The following is a 16,175-nucleotide window of genomic DNA, read 5'->3' on the forward strand; positions in this document are numbered from 1 at the left end:
AACATGTCATCAGTTTGCCAGACATACATGAATATTGGCAAATTCACTGGTCAGGGCATAGACTCTCTTGCTTAAGATCCGGCAAGCAAAGCGGTGGCCTGGACCACTGACCTCTGTACTTTGGCAATCCTGCTGAGGGATGCATAGCAACTCAGCGTGGACAGATATATTTAAATGTAAGAACTACACACCACATCCTTGATTGAATGTACATGCATGTAGTGCCCCTATTAAACACAGTTTAAAATTAAGTTCTATTGTAGAGTTCACGTTCTCGATACATATTGTAACAGGAGTGTTTTGAAGTCAAATTATTTTAAAACTTCCTGTGGTTAATAGTCATTGCCATCCAAGGAAAGAAAAGGAAGTATTACTGCAACAAGACCTCTATAGAACTCAAAATAAATTTCCCCGCTCCTTACTTTTTGTCACAGAAGAAGTTTATGTAACAGTTGTCCCGTAAAACACATATCACCTGTGTGTTGAGTGAGTGATAGGAGTATACTTGGACTGGTTTATGGATACTTATTTACACTGAGTTGTTGCTGGTTAACCCAAATTACCTTTCATGGGCTCATATCAATGTAAGCCGAAATGTACATGTGCATGTAAACATCTTATGTCATCTGCACCCAGTGGAAATTTGGAAATACAACGAAACTGCACCTGTTTGAAAGCGCGTACACAGAAAATGATTATGTCATCGGGGTCACAGGTCATGAACAGTACATAGCTTTTGACATATACAACATTCTATTGCTTACAAAGAGGAGCAAAATCTTTACTTAATGAGAAAATGAGAGTGTGGTTTCAGTCCTTATGCATTGTTTGTAGAACGTGTAACTGATTATACTTTATAGTCAGGAAATCTTATAAACTGTTTCCTTCTTCATGTTGAATTAACTTATGATTGCCAACAGCTGAACAAAAGTTTAACAAAATCTGTAATAAGTTCTCCCAAAATATTGTGTTCTGCAACCATGCAGCATATTCTGTCGGCATGATTTCATGGGGATTTTCACCTGTTTTGATATTTGAATCTGTAATTCCTGCGATAGAATGTATAATTCATCGAAAACTGAAATATTAATCAACCTATTTTGATATTTGGTGCTTGAAGAGAAGTCCTACAAATAAGGATTTATTATGTATTATGCAGTATATGTATTAAACTACATACTTTTATTTCAGCAACTTCTTGTTTTCCAGTGTAATATTTATATTACAGACTGGACATCAGTACAGCACCCTTGATGATTTATAATTTATCATCATCGTATGATATCTTGTCACAGTGCTGTCAGTCTTTAAAAGACTGAAATGAAAGTAAAAACCATGTTTAAATTTATTTTAAGCAGATACATGTAGTGATACGTGTACAGGTACATGTATTCTTTCCCACCAAAGATGTTGGTATTAAAAATAATAGTCGTGACACAGCAGTTCAGTCCATTGAAATACTAAACTACATTATTGACATACATAAAGATATATTACTAAGAAAAGTAAAACCAGGTAAAAAATTATCATAGTCTTCTACATGTAGCCATCCTGATCTATGTCAGGGTCTACTTTATTGTGGTAGCTGATTCTGTGATGTAACAGAATTGTGAGCTCATATCTCTGAACTGTTGATTTGATACGCCATGTAGAAATTAGAGATACCGAATATAAACAGGAAAGAGTGCGGGTTATTTCTAATTCACTGCTTGGTAGTGTTCATTCATTCTTTCTTCTCAAATTGATATTATACCATCCTGCCGTTTCATCAGAAGTACATGAAACAAGACCGCTGTTCGTGCGGCATGGATGGCACACAGTGTGAAGCATCTGTGTATGTTACCTTGTGCAGGTTTGTTTTGGTTCCTAGGTAATACGCAAACACTAACTTTGCATTCACAATATAGATTATATGTATGTACAGAATGTATTATATGTCATTCACTGGCTTGGGGTGTCACATCGTCCGCTCGCACGGCTCGTTAGCCAGACAGGAGTCTTCCACTAACCACGCCGTGCGGGATACCCCCACTATTTTGCGTTAAGGAGTTTGATGGAATTAGAAAATCAGGCGGACCAATCAGAGCACGCGTTACACTCAAAGAGAAAACCACGCCTACCTTCCAAACGCCGACCACCGCACTGTTTGTGCACAGCTTTTCTCTCGATTTACTTACTGGTTTACTAGACTTGGTTCAAGTGCGTGATTGTGAACATGTGAGTTGTGTGAACGTCTCGAATGCAATGATCTGTGTTCTGTTTTCATGTGAAATGTGTGAGTAGGATTATGTGAACGCGTTGAGTCGGGTGAACGCGATACAGGGCAGTTATACCTGGCACAAACTAACTCACTACTGCTATAGCTGCACAGACTAAATAAGACTAAAAACGCGTTCGATCGCTACCAAATTTTACACGAGGAACTTTTACAAATCATTTTATTTTTTGAAAATTCACCGACTTGAACCAAGTCTCTGGTTTACATTCGTCCTGTGACACCCTAATGCCCTAATGGCTCAAACGGAGATTTAGGAGTGGGAAGGCAATCTTGCCCGAGTTTAATACAGGATTTGATTGTCATGCATGGGGAAATCTTACTGCGTGATGGGGATAAAGTTACGGGCATTAGATATCTCCCTAAGAAAAAAAATCGACGAATAAATTTGGCGATAGTGCAGAAGATGACTTTGAAAAAACTGACGCTTGTAATCTATGAAAAATTCACCGATGAGTAAGCTTATATTGCTTGCTGACGCTTGTAGTCAATGAAAAATTCACCGATGAGTATATTGCTTGCTGTGATGAATAGGTCAATTTTTTTTTGAAAGACACCCAAATTAAATCCGGTTCTTTAATTTCCAGTTCTAGCATATTTCACAAAGTCCTAGTCCACGTTTTCGAGCCACGCTTCCAGTTGTTTCTCCCGCGGCGTGTCGGTGTTCTGTTCTGGTAAATCCTGTTAATCGTCTCACAATGTTTACAATTTTCCAAAGATATGAACAACAGAATAGCTGCCGGCCGCGCCAGTTGATAGGACAACAATGTCCGAACAACGTCTGAGTAATGGGTTTATCGTGAAATTTTGAGGTTAAAATTGGAGGAGTGGTTTAACAGAGTTACTTCGGCGGGTAGAACTTTTCTATTTCGCGTCACGATCTTTTGAGTTTGGCGGGTTGATGTTTTCACCTTACAAGTTGAGCGACGGGAATATCTTGCGGTACGACGCGCTGGCGGCTGGGCCTTTGTTTTAACGTTTTGAACACATCAGTGATTTCAGCAGTAGATTTCAGTAGCATGAAATGTAAACAGCGACCACGAATACTTGTAAATGTAACACCGAGAAAAAAGTGGGAAAAGACCTATACAACTACATTCGCTGTAACCGATTATCTGATTGGCTATTTACTGGTCACATACAGTCGTGTGGTGGCGCTTTAAAAAACACGATTTAGGGGGTCTATCAGCCAAGGTCTGATTTCGGGAAGCATCCAGCTGCCCGGAGCGGAGACCTTGGCAAGCGAAGATGGGGGTGTCAGGACCACCCGAATAAGTTTGAATTGAATTACAGGGGAATTTGGTAGTGAACTTTTTCCCTTGGATTTCCCAATTTCCTGCCATATAGCTGACATTTCAAAGGAAGTACTGTAAACTCTACCTTGTCAATTACTTTATGCAGGGTTGGGTTTGTAAAGTAAACACAGTTAAAATGCCATGACAGGGACTAAATATCTCAGTGGTTCTCACTAATCTGGCTTCAGAATTTCTCAGCTGTGCATGAAATACCTGAGAGTCCATTTCCAAAGTCTGGGAAAGGCGGAAGTCCAGAGGTCTCTTGTAGTAGTTGTAGTTATCCACTTTGATTAAAAGTCATTTATTGTGCGGTGTGTGACATAGCATTGTTAATTCACTGGTGTGTCCTGTGTTTAATAAACGTGACCTCCGTTAGCCCTTACTTTTGTGGTGCTGTGTACACATTGAGGTGTCACTTCAAGGAGGTAGGATATTAGAATTGAAAATTCACGCTGTTCAATCTGACTCCATTGTAAACGTATGGCAGCATGCTCTTGTTTCACTTATAATTTCATTCCTTGTATGGTATTTTATCACTGAACAAGCACACCTGGTTGAGTATACTCTGATTCCTGTATTCACTTCTCGATTCTCGCTAGCATGTAATACCTGTACAATATTGTCTACTACATCTGTAAAATACTATGTGCTTCACCTACTGTAGTTCTTGATGATGTTCTGAACTTTAAATGTAACCATTGGTCTATGTAAACTTTGACGTGTAAATATATACCAATTGTACATAAGGGGCCGTCGATAATAAAAGCTGACGCACGACAAATGTAATTCTTTCGTTTAGGGGGGAGGGGGTTAAAGCTCATTTCGTTTTGTGTGCGTCAAAATCGCATAAGGATTTTCGTCTATTGTTTTCGAGGTGCGACTTTGCAGCGAGAACGCAATACTACCTTCGTAATTCATCGACAACAAAATGACCACAAAATACGGAGACAGAAAAGACAACAAAAAGACCAAAATGTGAAATAAAACTTGCATGCTTTTTCAACGTGAAATATTTACGTGAAACATTTTCCTACGTGCGAAATACATTAAAATGTTCTGTGTCTTAAGACGTTATACGTATAAAGTGGAGGTTTATTGATCAGTGTGCACTTCCGGTATTTTTTCATGGGTGTGCAGATCGGAGAGGTGCGTGTGGGTTTGTCAGAAAAGGCGTCATAATACAAAATTGATTTCGCATAAGAACTTTCGGTTTTTTTGGGGGGAGGGGGTTTCAAGTAAAACAAAGGAATTACGTTTCTTGTGCGTCAGCTTTTATTATCGACGACCCCTAAGTATAATAATTACATTGTGGCTTATACATGCATACAATTGCATACCTATACAAGATGTCTTCATTTTATTGTACCAAGTATTCTCCAAATCTTGAAAAAAAAGTGGGGCTGCACGGTCACTTTACATAACAAAAGATAATTTGCATATCCTCTTGTCATGAAAATGTGTTCTTTTGAATGGTTATTTACATGTGAATAGATTGCTCAAAAAAAAACGAGGACTGGCCCACCTTTCAAAATTCCCATGGGGAGAACCCGAGGTCTTAAAAAGACAGTTGAGCTACATCTAACCTTTCCACAAATAATGTTGTTACACATTTAAAATCCTAAACTATCATTTTCATTGGCCAATATAGCTTTAATTCTAAATGGGGTAAATGAACCAATGTTAGTTCATTAAACATTTGGGGTCAATCAGAAGCTGATGTATGAATATTGTCAGAAGATACTGCAGCATGCCTGATGATACATGTAATGATCAACATGTACGGTAATGTACATGCCTTAGGGTATCTTTCGTGGTAAGTGAAGAGTAACAATACCCCCTAGGGTAGTAATTAGTTATAATATGGCACAGCATGAGTCAAGTAATCTTTGTTCATATGTCTGTTATGGAAAAACTTGGACCTGAAAAGCTTAAGTACTGCGCTTTGTATCTGACTTTGCAAACACAAACCTGATGATGATATGTAATTCACTTTTAAACGGTCACAATTTCTTAGAAAAGGCTGAAGGGTCACATCAAGGTCAAGTTCTTGATAAAATGTCAGAGTCATTAATAGCAGAAAACACACACCAAAAACCACAACAGGAAATTGTCCTTGATGCTATCAGGAAAAATGTTCCTTAATTGTCGTAAAGATACAGTGTAAACTTGGTTTAATGCTGCTGTTTCATTTGAAATAGCAACATTGTTGCTTTTATATATTTATACATGAAGTAAATGTACTACAGGGTTTTGAGAATCAACAGGAGACATTGTTCAAATTCTCACACAGTACTGTGCATTCATTCATTCATTCTGAAAGTATGGAACAAGGTTGTAATACATCTCTTTAAGTACACTCTTTGCAGTACGAATAGGAGTTGTGGTACTCAGATTTCCCATTCATCATATCAAAGTAACCAAGAAATTTGATGATTATGACTTGAACTCTCATTCAAGACTTTTCCTTTAAACAAGATCATGCTATGTTGTTTGTATTGTAATCTTGGGCTGCCAGATACATGCGAAATAGGGGATTTGTCAGTAGTTTGATGTTTTCAAATGTTATGTCAACAAGGAAAGTGAAAGTGGTTTGCTCTTACCAAACAAGTAACATTTTCACGATGATAAACAGTACAATGTACTTTGTGTGTCTCATGTAATGTATTGCAGCAAAGCAGCTTGGTTCCTTCTTTAACCCTTTTCCTGCCAAGTCGGTGAAAATCCGCTTGAAATTCGGTGTACATGTAGCTAGAAGCTGAGCAGCCACGGCCGTTATCCTCCTAAGGCGGTGGAAATCGGGCTCCTTTTTGGTACCCCCTTTCCTGCCTAGTCGACGGAACTACGTGTAGCAAACCCTTGCTCACGCTAGGGGTCGTTCGAGGACAGGTTTTGGGCGAGGAACGGCGTTTGCTCTCGAAATGGGTTCACAGGGAGTCCAAGGACAGGGAAAGGTGCAGAAACCTGTCCGCCAGTCCCCCACACCCGAGGGGGGCTGGTTTTTTTTTACCGCTTTTTAGCGGACTTGGCAGGATAGCATGGTGACGTTTTCTGGCGGAGTTGGACGTACTTGGCTGCCTGGCACTATACAGATTGCTGCCGAACTTGACCAACTCGGCAATGCTAATCTAGAAGGCTACCTCTTGCAAACGACTTGGCAGATATGCCGATGGTGCGAGACGAAAGTCACTTATTCAGTTGTGCGTGACTGAAAATGATAACGTATTTTTGACGGGACGGCTCGACTTGTTCCTCCCATGGAACGGATATGAACGACTCGGAAATACCATTACAAACTGGTGTCCGACGTACTAAGCTGGGCTTCAGCTCTGCAAGTTCAAGCCAGGCAACGTCCTTCACTGCCTTGGCCGTGCCATTCAATGGACGTAGCTTTGGATTTTTTATTTATTCCACCGTCCGAAGTACTGGCTCTGGTTTGCAGGCAAACGTATCCTCTTGCCGACGCATTGGTAACTACGTACGCTGTTTGCGTACAGAGAATTCAAAAGGGCACATGAGGTCAATATGCTACATGTACGGGGATACCGCCTGCATTTAGCAGGGACTGCTTTTGTTATGCAAACCAGCTAGCAGTACAATATGGCTGCCAGCATGTGGACACGTCGATGGCTAGAACAATGGAAGCATATTGCGTTGCACCCGTGCATCGCAAAAGTGAACTGAAGACTTGGGGGTAGTGACTGGTTATCACTGGTTAGCTGCAGCCCAAGCCATGTCGGTACAAACCCGTACCTGACTGAGGACCACTCGATTAAGTCAGTAATGAACGTAACACTCGTAAGCCAACTCCCAACTGAGCTGGCAAAACTACGTAAAGCTGTGCTTCAATGGCTCAGCCATGTCGTTAATACAACGGCAAAAACGTAGTTTTTGTGCTACACTGCCAAGTCGTTGGAGGTACGTATTCAATTGACCCTACCCTGGGGAAACAGGACAGGTTTGACGGTGCTGCTGCACCCCTAGCACGACCCTCAGGGTCTCTGACTAACAGACGAGTGAGGTGATGTTTGTGCCTAGCGGACGTACGTAATACTGAAGGAGTTTATTTCCGAAAAATAACATGAAACGGCAATAAAATGACGCACTCCCAGGGGCAAACAAAGCCGGTGACCTCAATTTTTTTCTGCAGCAACCCTTGAGCTCCTTCCCCTGTCTACGGGCATGTAGAAATTATCGAAGTCTAACACGTATAAGTACGGCTAAAACTACCCTGAAAATGGGCGATTTCTGCCAAAATGCCTGGCAGGATAACATGCAGGAGAGCCAATCTTTTGCAGGCACATATTATGGGGCGGTTTTCTACTGACTTGGGAGAATAACGGACAAGGGCGCTCGGCAGGAAAAGGGTTAAGGTTGTACATGCCTCAGTAGTGAAAGACTTAAAATTTGCTCAAACTTTATTCAAGGTATCTTTCAACATTCACTTTCAAAATCAAGAGTGAAAATTAAGGGTCATCGTGCAAAGTTTGGTACTAGAGAAACAAATTACTCAAGATTTACCGATATTAAAAATTCAAAATGGCCGCCATCCCTGTGTTAACTCTATGGAGGAAAACACAATTTTCGATTCTCGAATATTAAGACAGTTAAAATATTTCTTACACCAAGAGTTTTAAAATGAGCCCCCACAAGTGCTAGATTAGAAAAGAATTGTAAAAGTCTGAGAGTCTGCGTAGCTGTCCCCGGCACGTTCTACTTTAAAAAGTTATCACGGTGTACAGCTCGAGAAGTATTAGGCAGCATAGCTCTATTGAACCAAGTTTTATGCATTAGCAGTAATAACTCCATGATTCCTTCCCTTTTGCAAGTCCAGAAGGGTTTATTAAATGTTCACATGCCCCCACCCAAACGTTAGGTATTTTGTCATGAGGCAAAAATACCCTAATGAGAAATGTGCACGTGTCAGAGTTTTCATAAAGTCACAGCTCAATCTTGTGATCGCTTGGCAAACATGAAGGTGCTCACAAAATCAGGAAGGGAATAGCAACAAATTGTCGGAATCCTTACAAAATAAACTTGAAAAGAAAAACAATGAAATATCAAAGACGGTTAAATACATTGAGATATTTTGTATCGCGCCAGTAGGAAGTCTGTAAACTTTTAATTTAAAAAAAGGGAACTCGGTGGAGTTGAATGCTTGCAAACATTTTTCATTGACACTCTATGTACTGAATAGTACCTTTCAGAGATCAGTCCTCAATAGACACAAGAAAACTTGTCCTTTTCAAGTCAAATGTAATTCTATCGGTGTGTTCTCTGTAGGTTTACATGATGCAGATTTCACATTCAACCCCAACTACTAAAATCACATTGTACAAATGATACAAGGTTGAACTGGGACGTGACGTCATGCAAAACACAATTGATCTCATATACTTTATGATTCAAAACGGTTCTTTGTTCAACTCAGCCAGCAACTAAGATAGTAATAATTCAATCCCTCTTAAAAGTCCAGTTTTCCATTGTACGTCATCATTCGACAATACATGTATTTCAAAATTGAATATTGTCAATATGGTGAATATGCTTGACTAGTTTGTCTCATAAATTTGAAGTTTTTCTGTCACGTGTTGTCTTTGTTCGGATTCAGTCAGCAATTTACGCTAGTTTGTGAATGGGGAAAACTTTATCAGGGGAATTAAAATCAAACAAAAATGACCGAAAACTGTCTATTGATCACCTTGACGCACTGCTGGTTTAAAACGGTAACTGAGTTCAAAAGGTCACGTTTCAGTTTAACAGATTCACCACGCAGTCATTCAAAGTACATTATTCATTGACTTTCCAACGGTTTCAGGTTTTCAAATCGGTGGTCAACATAGTCCATGCAGATCAAGCTCAGGGTTTGATGTTGGCCTGCCAAATCACTATAGCCTACAAAAAGAACTTCGGTCTTTAAGTTTTGTCGTTAGAACCCATCAGTTTTGTATTGTTTGTCAAAAACATCTCAACAAAATGAGTGAACTTTGCAGCGAAGGCAAAACTGATACCGGCAACCAACGCAGACCTTTGATGGTCTTGCATTCAAACCATACCCAACAGGTCCATTTCTTCCGGGGTAAATTTCGCCATCGGCATACTAACCGGCACGGTATCCCGTTCTCCTTTCTTGAAGGTGCCAAGTCGTCAAGCAGTAGTTCGAAGAAGTCTGTTAGATACCAAGATCAAGAAGGTGCTTCTCTTAATTCTTTGGCGGTGGTAAGTGATACATATGTTACCAGTCATTTCACATATATAGGTGATATTATACGTGTACTAACAATTACTTCAAAAGAGTCTGCAAAGCAAAAATGTTATGTACTTACACAGAAAGCTACATATGCATAGAACCCCCTCTCCATAATGAAGAGTGGAGGCTCGACATGAGAGTAGTTTTAGAAAGTGAATATAAATTCTGAAATGCATGCATATCGCATTAAGATGTCATGTTACATAACTATTTCCATGACGTATATGTGCCAGAGTCATTCATAAAATCTATTTTTCGTCAGACTCCAAATAATCACAAACACTACAAATTACATCACATGTAAGATATGATCACCAACTTTGGTAAATTTCGCCATCGGCATTTCGCCATCGGCATACTGACAGGTACGGTATCCATTCTCCTTTCTTGAAGCTGTGATCATCAATCTGTTTACAGATGTTCTGGCTGAATGACTGTTCAGAGTTAGACTTTTGTGGCAAGTTTCAAAACAGAATCCTCAGATCCTCTCTCTCCCAAGTTGTAGTCATTTCTATGGTTTGTCTATGGAGCCTGGTAGAATGAGGATTAATATTATTAACGTTGGTTTTGAAATGTTGTCTTTCGTAATTTTGAATGAATACAGAAATGGGGACACATGGTAGATTATGCATGTTGATACAGCATGCCACCTGTCGTTTGTACCAATAATTGACGAGAGAGACCCGACACATGGAGTCGTGATTAATATGGCCATGCCCAGGGATACAGTTGTGGCATTGTGTCAAAAGAGTGGCAGGCTAATGCTGGCTGTCAGTCCTGTAAACAATAATGTGAACCTTATAAAAAGAACATTATTTGATGTTTGTGACATCCTGTACGTGCGGATGAGACAAAGTAGAGAATGATTTTCTTATAAAAAAGGAAAGATGAAATCTATATGCATGTCTATGTAATGTGTCAAATGTGCAGACGAGGCTATTGGACTTTACTGTCTGACAGGAACAGCTGTGGAAGCCAAGTGTTCTAAATAGAATCGAACAAAATACGTGAAAAGAAAGACATTTGGAGTTATCTTAGTAGTGTCCCCAGCAGAGAACTTGTTCACTGTATGTTATCTCAGTTTTAGAAAAAATTGAATTGAAAAGTCATAAGATGCATCAAGTGTACCTAAGCAAAATAGATATGCTATATTTTAATGAAAGTATTACAGCACAGAGCTAAGTGTTCACTAGGGTCTATGATTACAGTACACAAATTTTGTTTGAATAGGAAGAATACAAGTGTTAACCCTTTGAGTGCCGTATTTTTTCCCTCCAAAATTTTAGTGCAACATTTTACCAATTTTAATGAACTTTTCTGTAATTTTTCTGATAATTTTAGACCAAATGAACACAACACTTCATCGACCACAGTTTTTTATCAAAATTTTGGCAAAACTCGGACAAAAATTTTGGTTTGTTTCATAAGGGTGGCAAAAATTTACTTTGGCGCTCAAAGGTTAAGGGAAAGAATATGAAAGATTGAAATGTGGTTATGATTCTTTATACTATTATCACTACTCTCACGTTGAAAGCAGCTTGAGTGTGTGAAACTATGTTTACAAGTTGGTAGACCATCTATTCACTGCATGGTTCCACTGTCCCTACAAAGCAGTCCCTCAATATACTATTCAGGCTATTTGACGGTCCATTTCACTTTGCTACTGGCACTTCCTATCAGTACTGTAGTCTGCGCCAGACATGCTGTTGTCTTCTGCCATGCATTCAGAAATCTTGTAAGGGAAAAAAAAATAACAGAATGAAAAGGAAAGACTTAGATTTGGAGATTTACCGAAGTGTTGTGTGTGACATGAAAAAGGCATTTGCAAACTCATGACAAATATTAAAATGTTGTATGAAAATACAATTCTGCATGAAATTCTTGCCTGAAAACAATTTGGTATTGCTCAGCCAGTTTGATGAACACCACACACAAAGAAACCATAAAAGCAGCTGCAAAAATGAATCACGCCTTATGATCAAATATATACTAGAGAATTTTGTTTGACTTTTAACTCCCATTTCCTATCTCAAATTGCAGTTCAAATAAAGTATCAGCTAAAGTGAGTCATATAGCATGTTCATAATAAACAATCACTTTGCCTGAGACAATAGCAAACTATAGGTGTATATGCTATGTTGAAAGAGCTCACTTCTCAATGGATTTTTAATCACTTAAAATCCATTAAAGAAGAATTGTCAATATAATGATGTCATATGTTAATAAAATACTGTTTCACTTTTTTTGGCTTCATGGAGCAACCATCATAAATCTTTTAATTGTCGGTCAATTTTTTTACGTCACTATTGAGGCGTACTTTGTCACGTTGTTCTGTCACCTTTCTCAGAATTGTGTGCTATACTTTACTATTAATGGAAACTGATTTGTGCCATGATTAAATCTTGATTTTCATAGTGAAATAATTCCAGATATGTTTACTTTCAACTATTGAATAAACATGTAGAATTTGCATCAACAAGAGTTTGTTTGATGCAAATTTTTCATAAATCAAAAAGGACTCTGTCAAATCCGCAATGTTATAATTCTTTGGCTTATTGTTAAAAAATTGTTGACTTCCCCAGTCCTATTTTCTGAAATACAGGATTTTATTTAAATGCCGCAAGGCGAACATGATTCAAATTTACTACATTGAAAAGTCAGTGTATAGCTTGACATGTATTTGATCAAGCACTGACTCTTGAAAGGCATTGCCTCCCTTATCAGGAAAATCATTTCCGTATACCAATGTTTATCATTCAGTTTTGATAGGAGGTTAATTGTGGCAGATGTCTTGTAGAACCAGCTGGCCAATTTGACACAGTGTGACCTATTAGCATACAATGGCCAAATGGTTTCAAGTGACTAAGAGATGAAGAAACAAATGAATATGAATATTGAAAAGGCGCTGGTAATATGTGATGTATTAAATAACCCTAGAACGTGTGCCTTTGCCATAAAGAAAAGAGTGTTGGCATATGGGTGGGGTGAATCACCGTGTCTTGCCGTCAACAGCACATGCAGCTATCATGTTGAACTGCGGTCTCTTGTGACCTTAGCGTGCAAGTATTTGGTGATAAATTGTGTCGGACAAGCCAGGCATCTGTCGGTGACAGTAACATCTGTAGGAGGACTCGGTAAGGTTGCCGTTATGAACTGGACATGAGGAAATGTTTGGCCGGTTTTCTGGGATGTGTGAGTAATTGTGGTGTTTTAAGGGCATATTTTGTGGCAGAATTATGTAAATGTCTTTTTAATGTATTTCTGTTGTGGTCCTGAAATAGACAAATGTTCCAAGAACGTGTCATCGTTTAAGGTCATGCTATGGTCAACTGTAACAAAGCAATCTTCACAGTCAACAGAATTATCCATGACTTTTTTCACTGCCAAAAATTCTTTCCTGCAATTTTTGAAAGCACACTGCTATTTATGAAAATAGTGAGCTCTATCCTGAGGAATGTTAATCATTATCTTCTCTAGAATGTGTAATTCAATATCATTGAAAAGAAAAACACTTCTTGCGTGTCTGTGTGCGTATGTCATGGCCCGCCCTGCATACATGCATGCATGGAACAGTGCACTCTAAAAATAGTCCCCTCTTCATTGCAATGTTCAGAGCCAGTATTTTTTGGTTATTCACTGAGATATGTACGCTTGAGTTAGGACGCCCAAATTCAATTTGATGTATCCTGAGATATTTTCCCAAATATGTAAAAAACAATTTTAGAACATCAATTTTAACAATTCATGTTTGGCATGTATAATATTGTATACTATTTTTGCATGTACATGTATCATGCCCCTGTTTGGTACTCTGCCGTAAGTGCTGTGAATACATCATGTTTAAGAGTGCTATTATTTAGTCTTTAATTCATACATACCTAATGGTGTGGGAGTGTGTATTTAAATCAATTACCCCCATGTGTGCTGCAAAATCAATTAATCCTGCCAATTACATGTGTATTGTTCTTGTAAGCTTGACTTCTCAATATATAACAATGTCTATTGTGACCGGATGATGTGATGAGGTGCCATATGTCATGCTGATATCACTTTAAAGTGTCTTTTCTCTACAAAAGTTTTGTTGATCTATTCCGTAGCAAAGTTATGGTTCAGTGTGATATTTCGTAGCAAAGTTATGGGCCAGTGTGATAATCTTAATGATAATGGGGCAAATGAAGTGATCCGATTGGTTGAGATGTGAAAATAACCATGCTATATTTGGGATATAGTATGGTTGTAACTCGCTTGTGCTCTTGTTTATATAAAATTTCCTTTTTAAAAATTTTATGACAGAATTTCAATATACTGTTATGATATATTAGCAATAAACCACGTCAGCAACGGGTATACTACTTAGTTTTGACCAGTTCACTCCATATATGTATGTATATGCACTTGCTATCACTCGATGGATACATGTCTTGAACTTGTCAAAATCCTGTCATATAGCGTCACTCTGTGTGGTTTATTGCTCAATTATGATTCAGTGTAAATCCATTGCTTGCACACTCACTCTTCAAGGTCTCAAAACTATTGTTTCAAAAAATTCACTCAACAAGAAGGCAGTGATAATTTGAATTGCTGACAAAACTAGAAATGTCAATGGGGTTTTTCATGCAATGAAATTGTGTAGTAGAGGGATCATACATGTGCATGTACATATAGTTGTCTTCAGCTTAGCCATGTGTCCATTCCACAGCGCTCACAGACAGAACCTACGGCTGCTTCCGTGCGAATTCCACTATTGGAATTTTAGCATCTTAGACTAAGTTACATGCCTAGGAATAATCCTGTCAGGCATTTGCTAATGCAGTATCAAGATACCACAGTCAAAAATATATCGGATCATACATGTAGATCCTAAGTTCTCTAGGGTCCATGATTAGATCCCTGTCAGAGAAAACCCTGAGTGTATGGTAAAGATAGAGATTAATTGTATTGTGTCGAAGGGAATTATGTATTCATGTTTAGTTCTGGAATGTTATTTTTAGGAGCAAGCATGAAGTTGAACGTAATATTTTGCCACAATACACCACCAAAGAATGAAACAGACTTTTTCATGTATTTAGTTGACACATTACTGTATCACCAAACAGGGAACATTTATTTCATCTCACAGCTGTGCTTTCCCTATTTTGCCTACGCTGTAACCAGGGTGCGTTATATCGTGGATTACAGGCTTGAAGACTAGACTGAAACAGGAACATCAGAAATAAATACAAGCAATCTAAAAAGGAATAACACTGTCACAAACACATATTGTTTTGCAGTTTTCCTTGTATTTACAGTACTCAAAATAGTTGCTTTCTAACATAGCAAAATCAACTGCTCCTTCAGAAATAATTTAAATCAGATTTGGTGATACTGTCTTCACTAACCTTTAACGTACTGAAATATTCATAACTTGAGAACCATTATCCATGAATTCTTGGTCATCAAGAAGTTAATTTTGGATGCCTTCAGAAGCACACCTAACTAAATATTACTGTTTTCATGACAGCCTGTAACCCCTGTTCGTCGTAAGTCGGTGATTTCCGGTCCAGTGGACATGAGAAAGCTGGTCGTGGCAGGAATCTTGGAAAGCGATGCCGTTTACCGAGAATGTCTGGAAACACTTAGACATGTAAGTACCTTGTACATCAAGCTATCTGTCCATTCCCCTTGGACACTGTCTGTTTGTATATGAGTTTGGTAAGAGATATCAGGGTGATCATAGCAGAATGAATATTATCAGAAAGTGGTATTTTAGATTGAAAATGATGTTTCTTCCCAGAATGCTTTGCAAATTGAGAAGGTGAATAAAAGCATTTGACCTTGTATACATGTACTTAATATGGAATATGCAATAACATAAAGCAATATAAAATGTAATTGTTAATGTAATTTTTCAGTGTTTGGCCTATTTATAGTAACAGTAAATTTTATACATGTGTTACCTCCCCTCCAATACCTTTTGTTTGAAACATCCAAGATGATGAAGTGAAAACAGTAACATGTCATCTCTTACAATTCTAAAATCTAAATGTATAATCTCTCCGATATGTATTGTGCCAGTGTATGGCTCAAACTTCAGAATACAGAGTTTGTTCTTGTGTAAAGTTTTGGGTTATTCTTGGCATATGTTGGCATCGAATCGTTACACTGCACATTGAACCCAAATCTACTAATTACTACAGCTTCCATGACTGTATTTGGCAGACTGAATCAAAACAGACCTAGGGTCGACTCTCTAAGTTTTACTGGGTTCAAGTTCACATGCTCACATTATGTTTATATCAAAACCACTGTGATAATAGACGTTATACTCAGTGTAACTATCATGTTTAGATGAAATTTGTTCAGGGTAATGAACTTGAAG

At 38.4% G+C, this 16,175-nt stretch overlaps 1 protein-coding gene across 3 annotated transcripts in view; it reads left to right on the plus strand.

The window, feature by feature from the left end:
- Window positions 1-16,175, plus strand: part of LOC139145555 (active breakpoint cluster region-related protein-like) — a 52,391-nt gene that overhangs the window by 5,247 nt on the left and 30,969 nt on the right. Inside the window, exons 2-3 of one of the 3 annotated variants that reach the window (XM_070716788.1) lie at window positions 9,704-9,786; window positions 15,318-15,440. In XM_070716788.1, coding sequence (XP_070572889.1) covers window positions 9,704-9,786; window positions 15,318-15,440 — 206 coding nt within the window. Of the gene's footprint in view, window positions 1-9,703; window positions 9,787-12,801; window positions 13,010-15,317; window positions 15,441-16,175 lie in introns of those variants that run through there. The other 2 variants (XM_070716790.1, XM_070716789.1) reach the window with 2 other exon arrangements.

The sequence above is a fragment of the Ptychodera flava genome, chromosome 12 (assembly GCF_041260155.1).
Source record: "Ptychodera flava strain L36383 chromosome 12, AS_Pfla_20210202, whole genome shotgun sequence".
NCBI classification, from domain to species: Eukaryota; Metazoa; Hemichordata; class Enteropneusta; family Ptychoderidae; genus Ptychodera; species Ptychodera flava.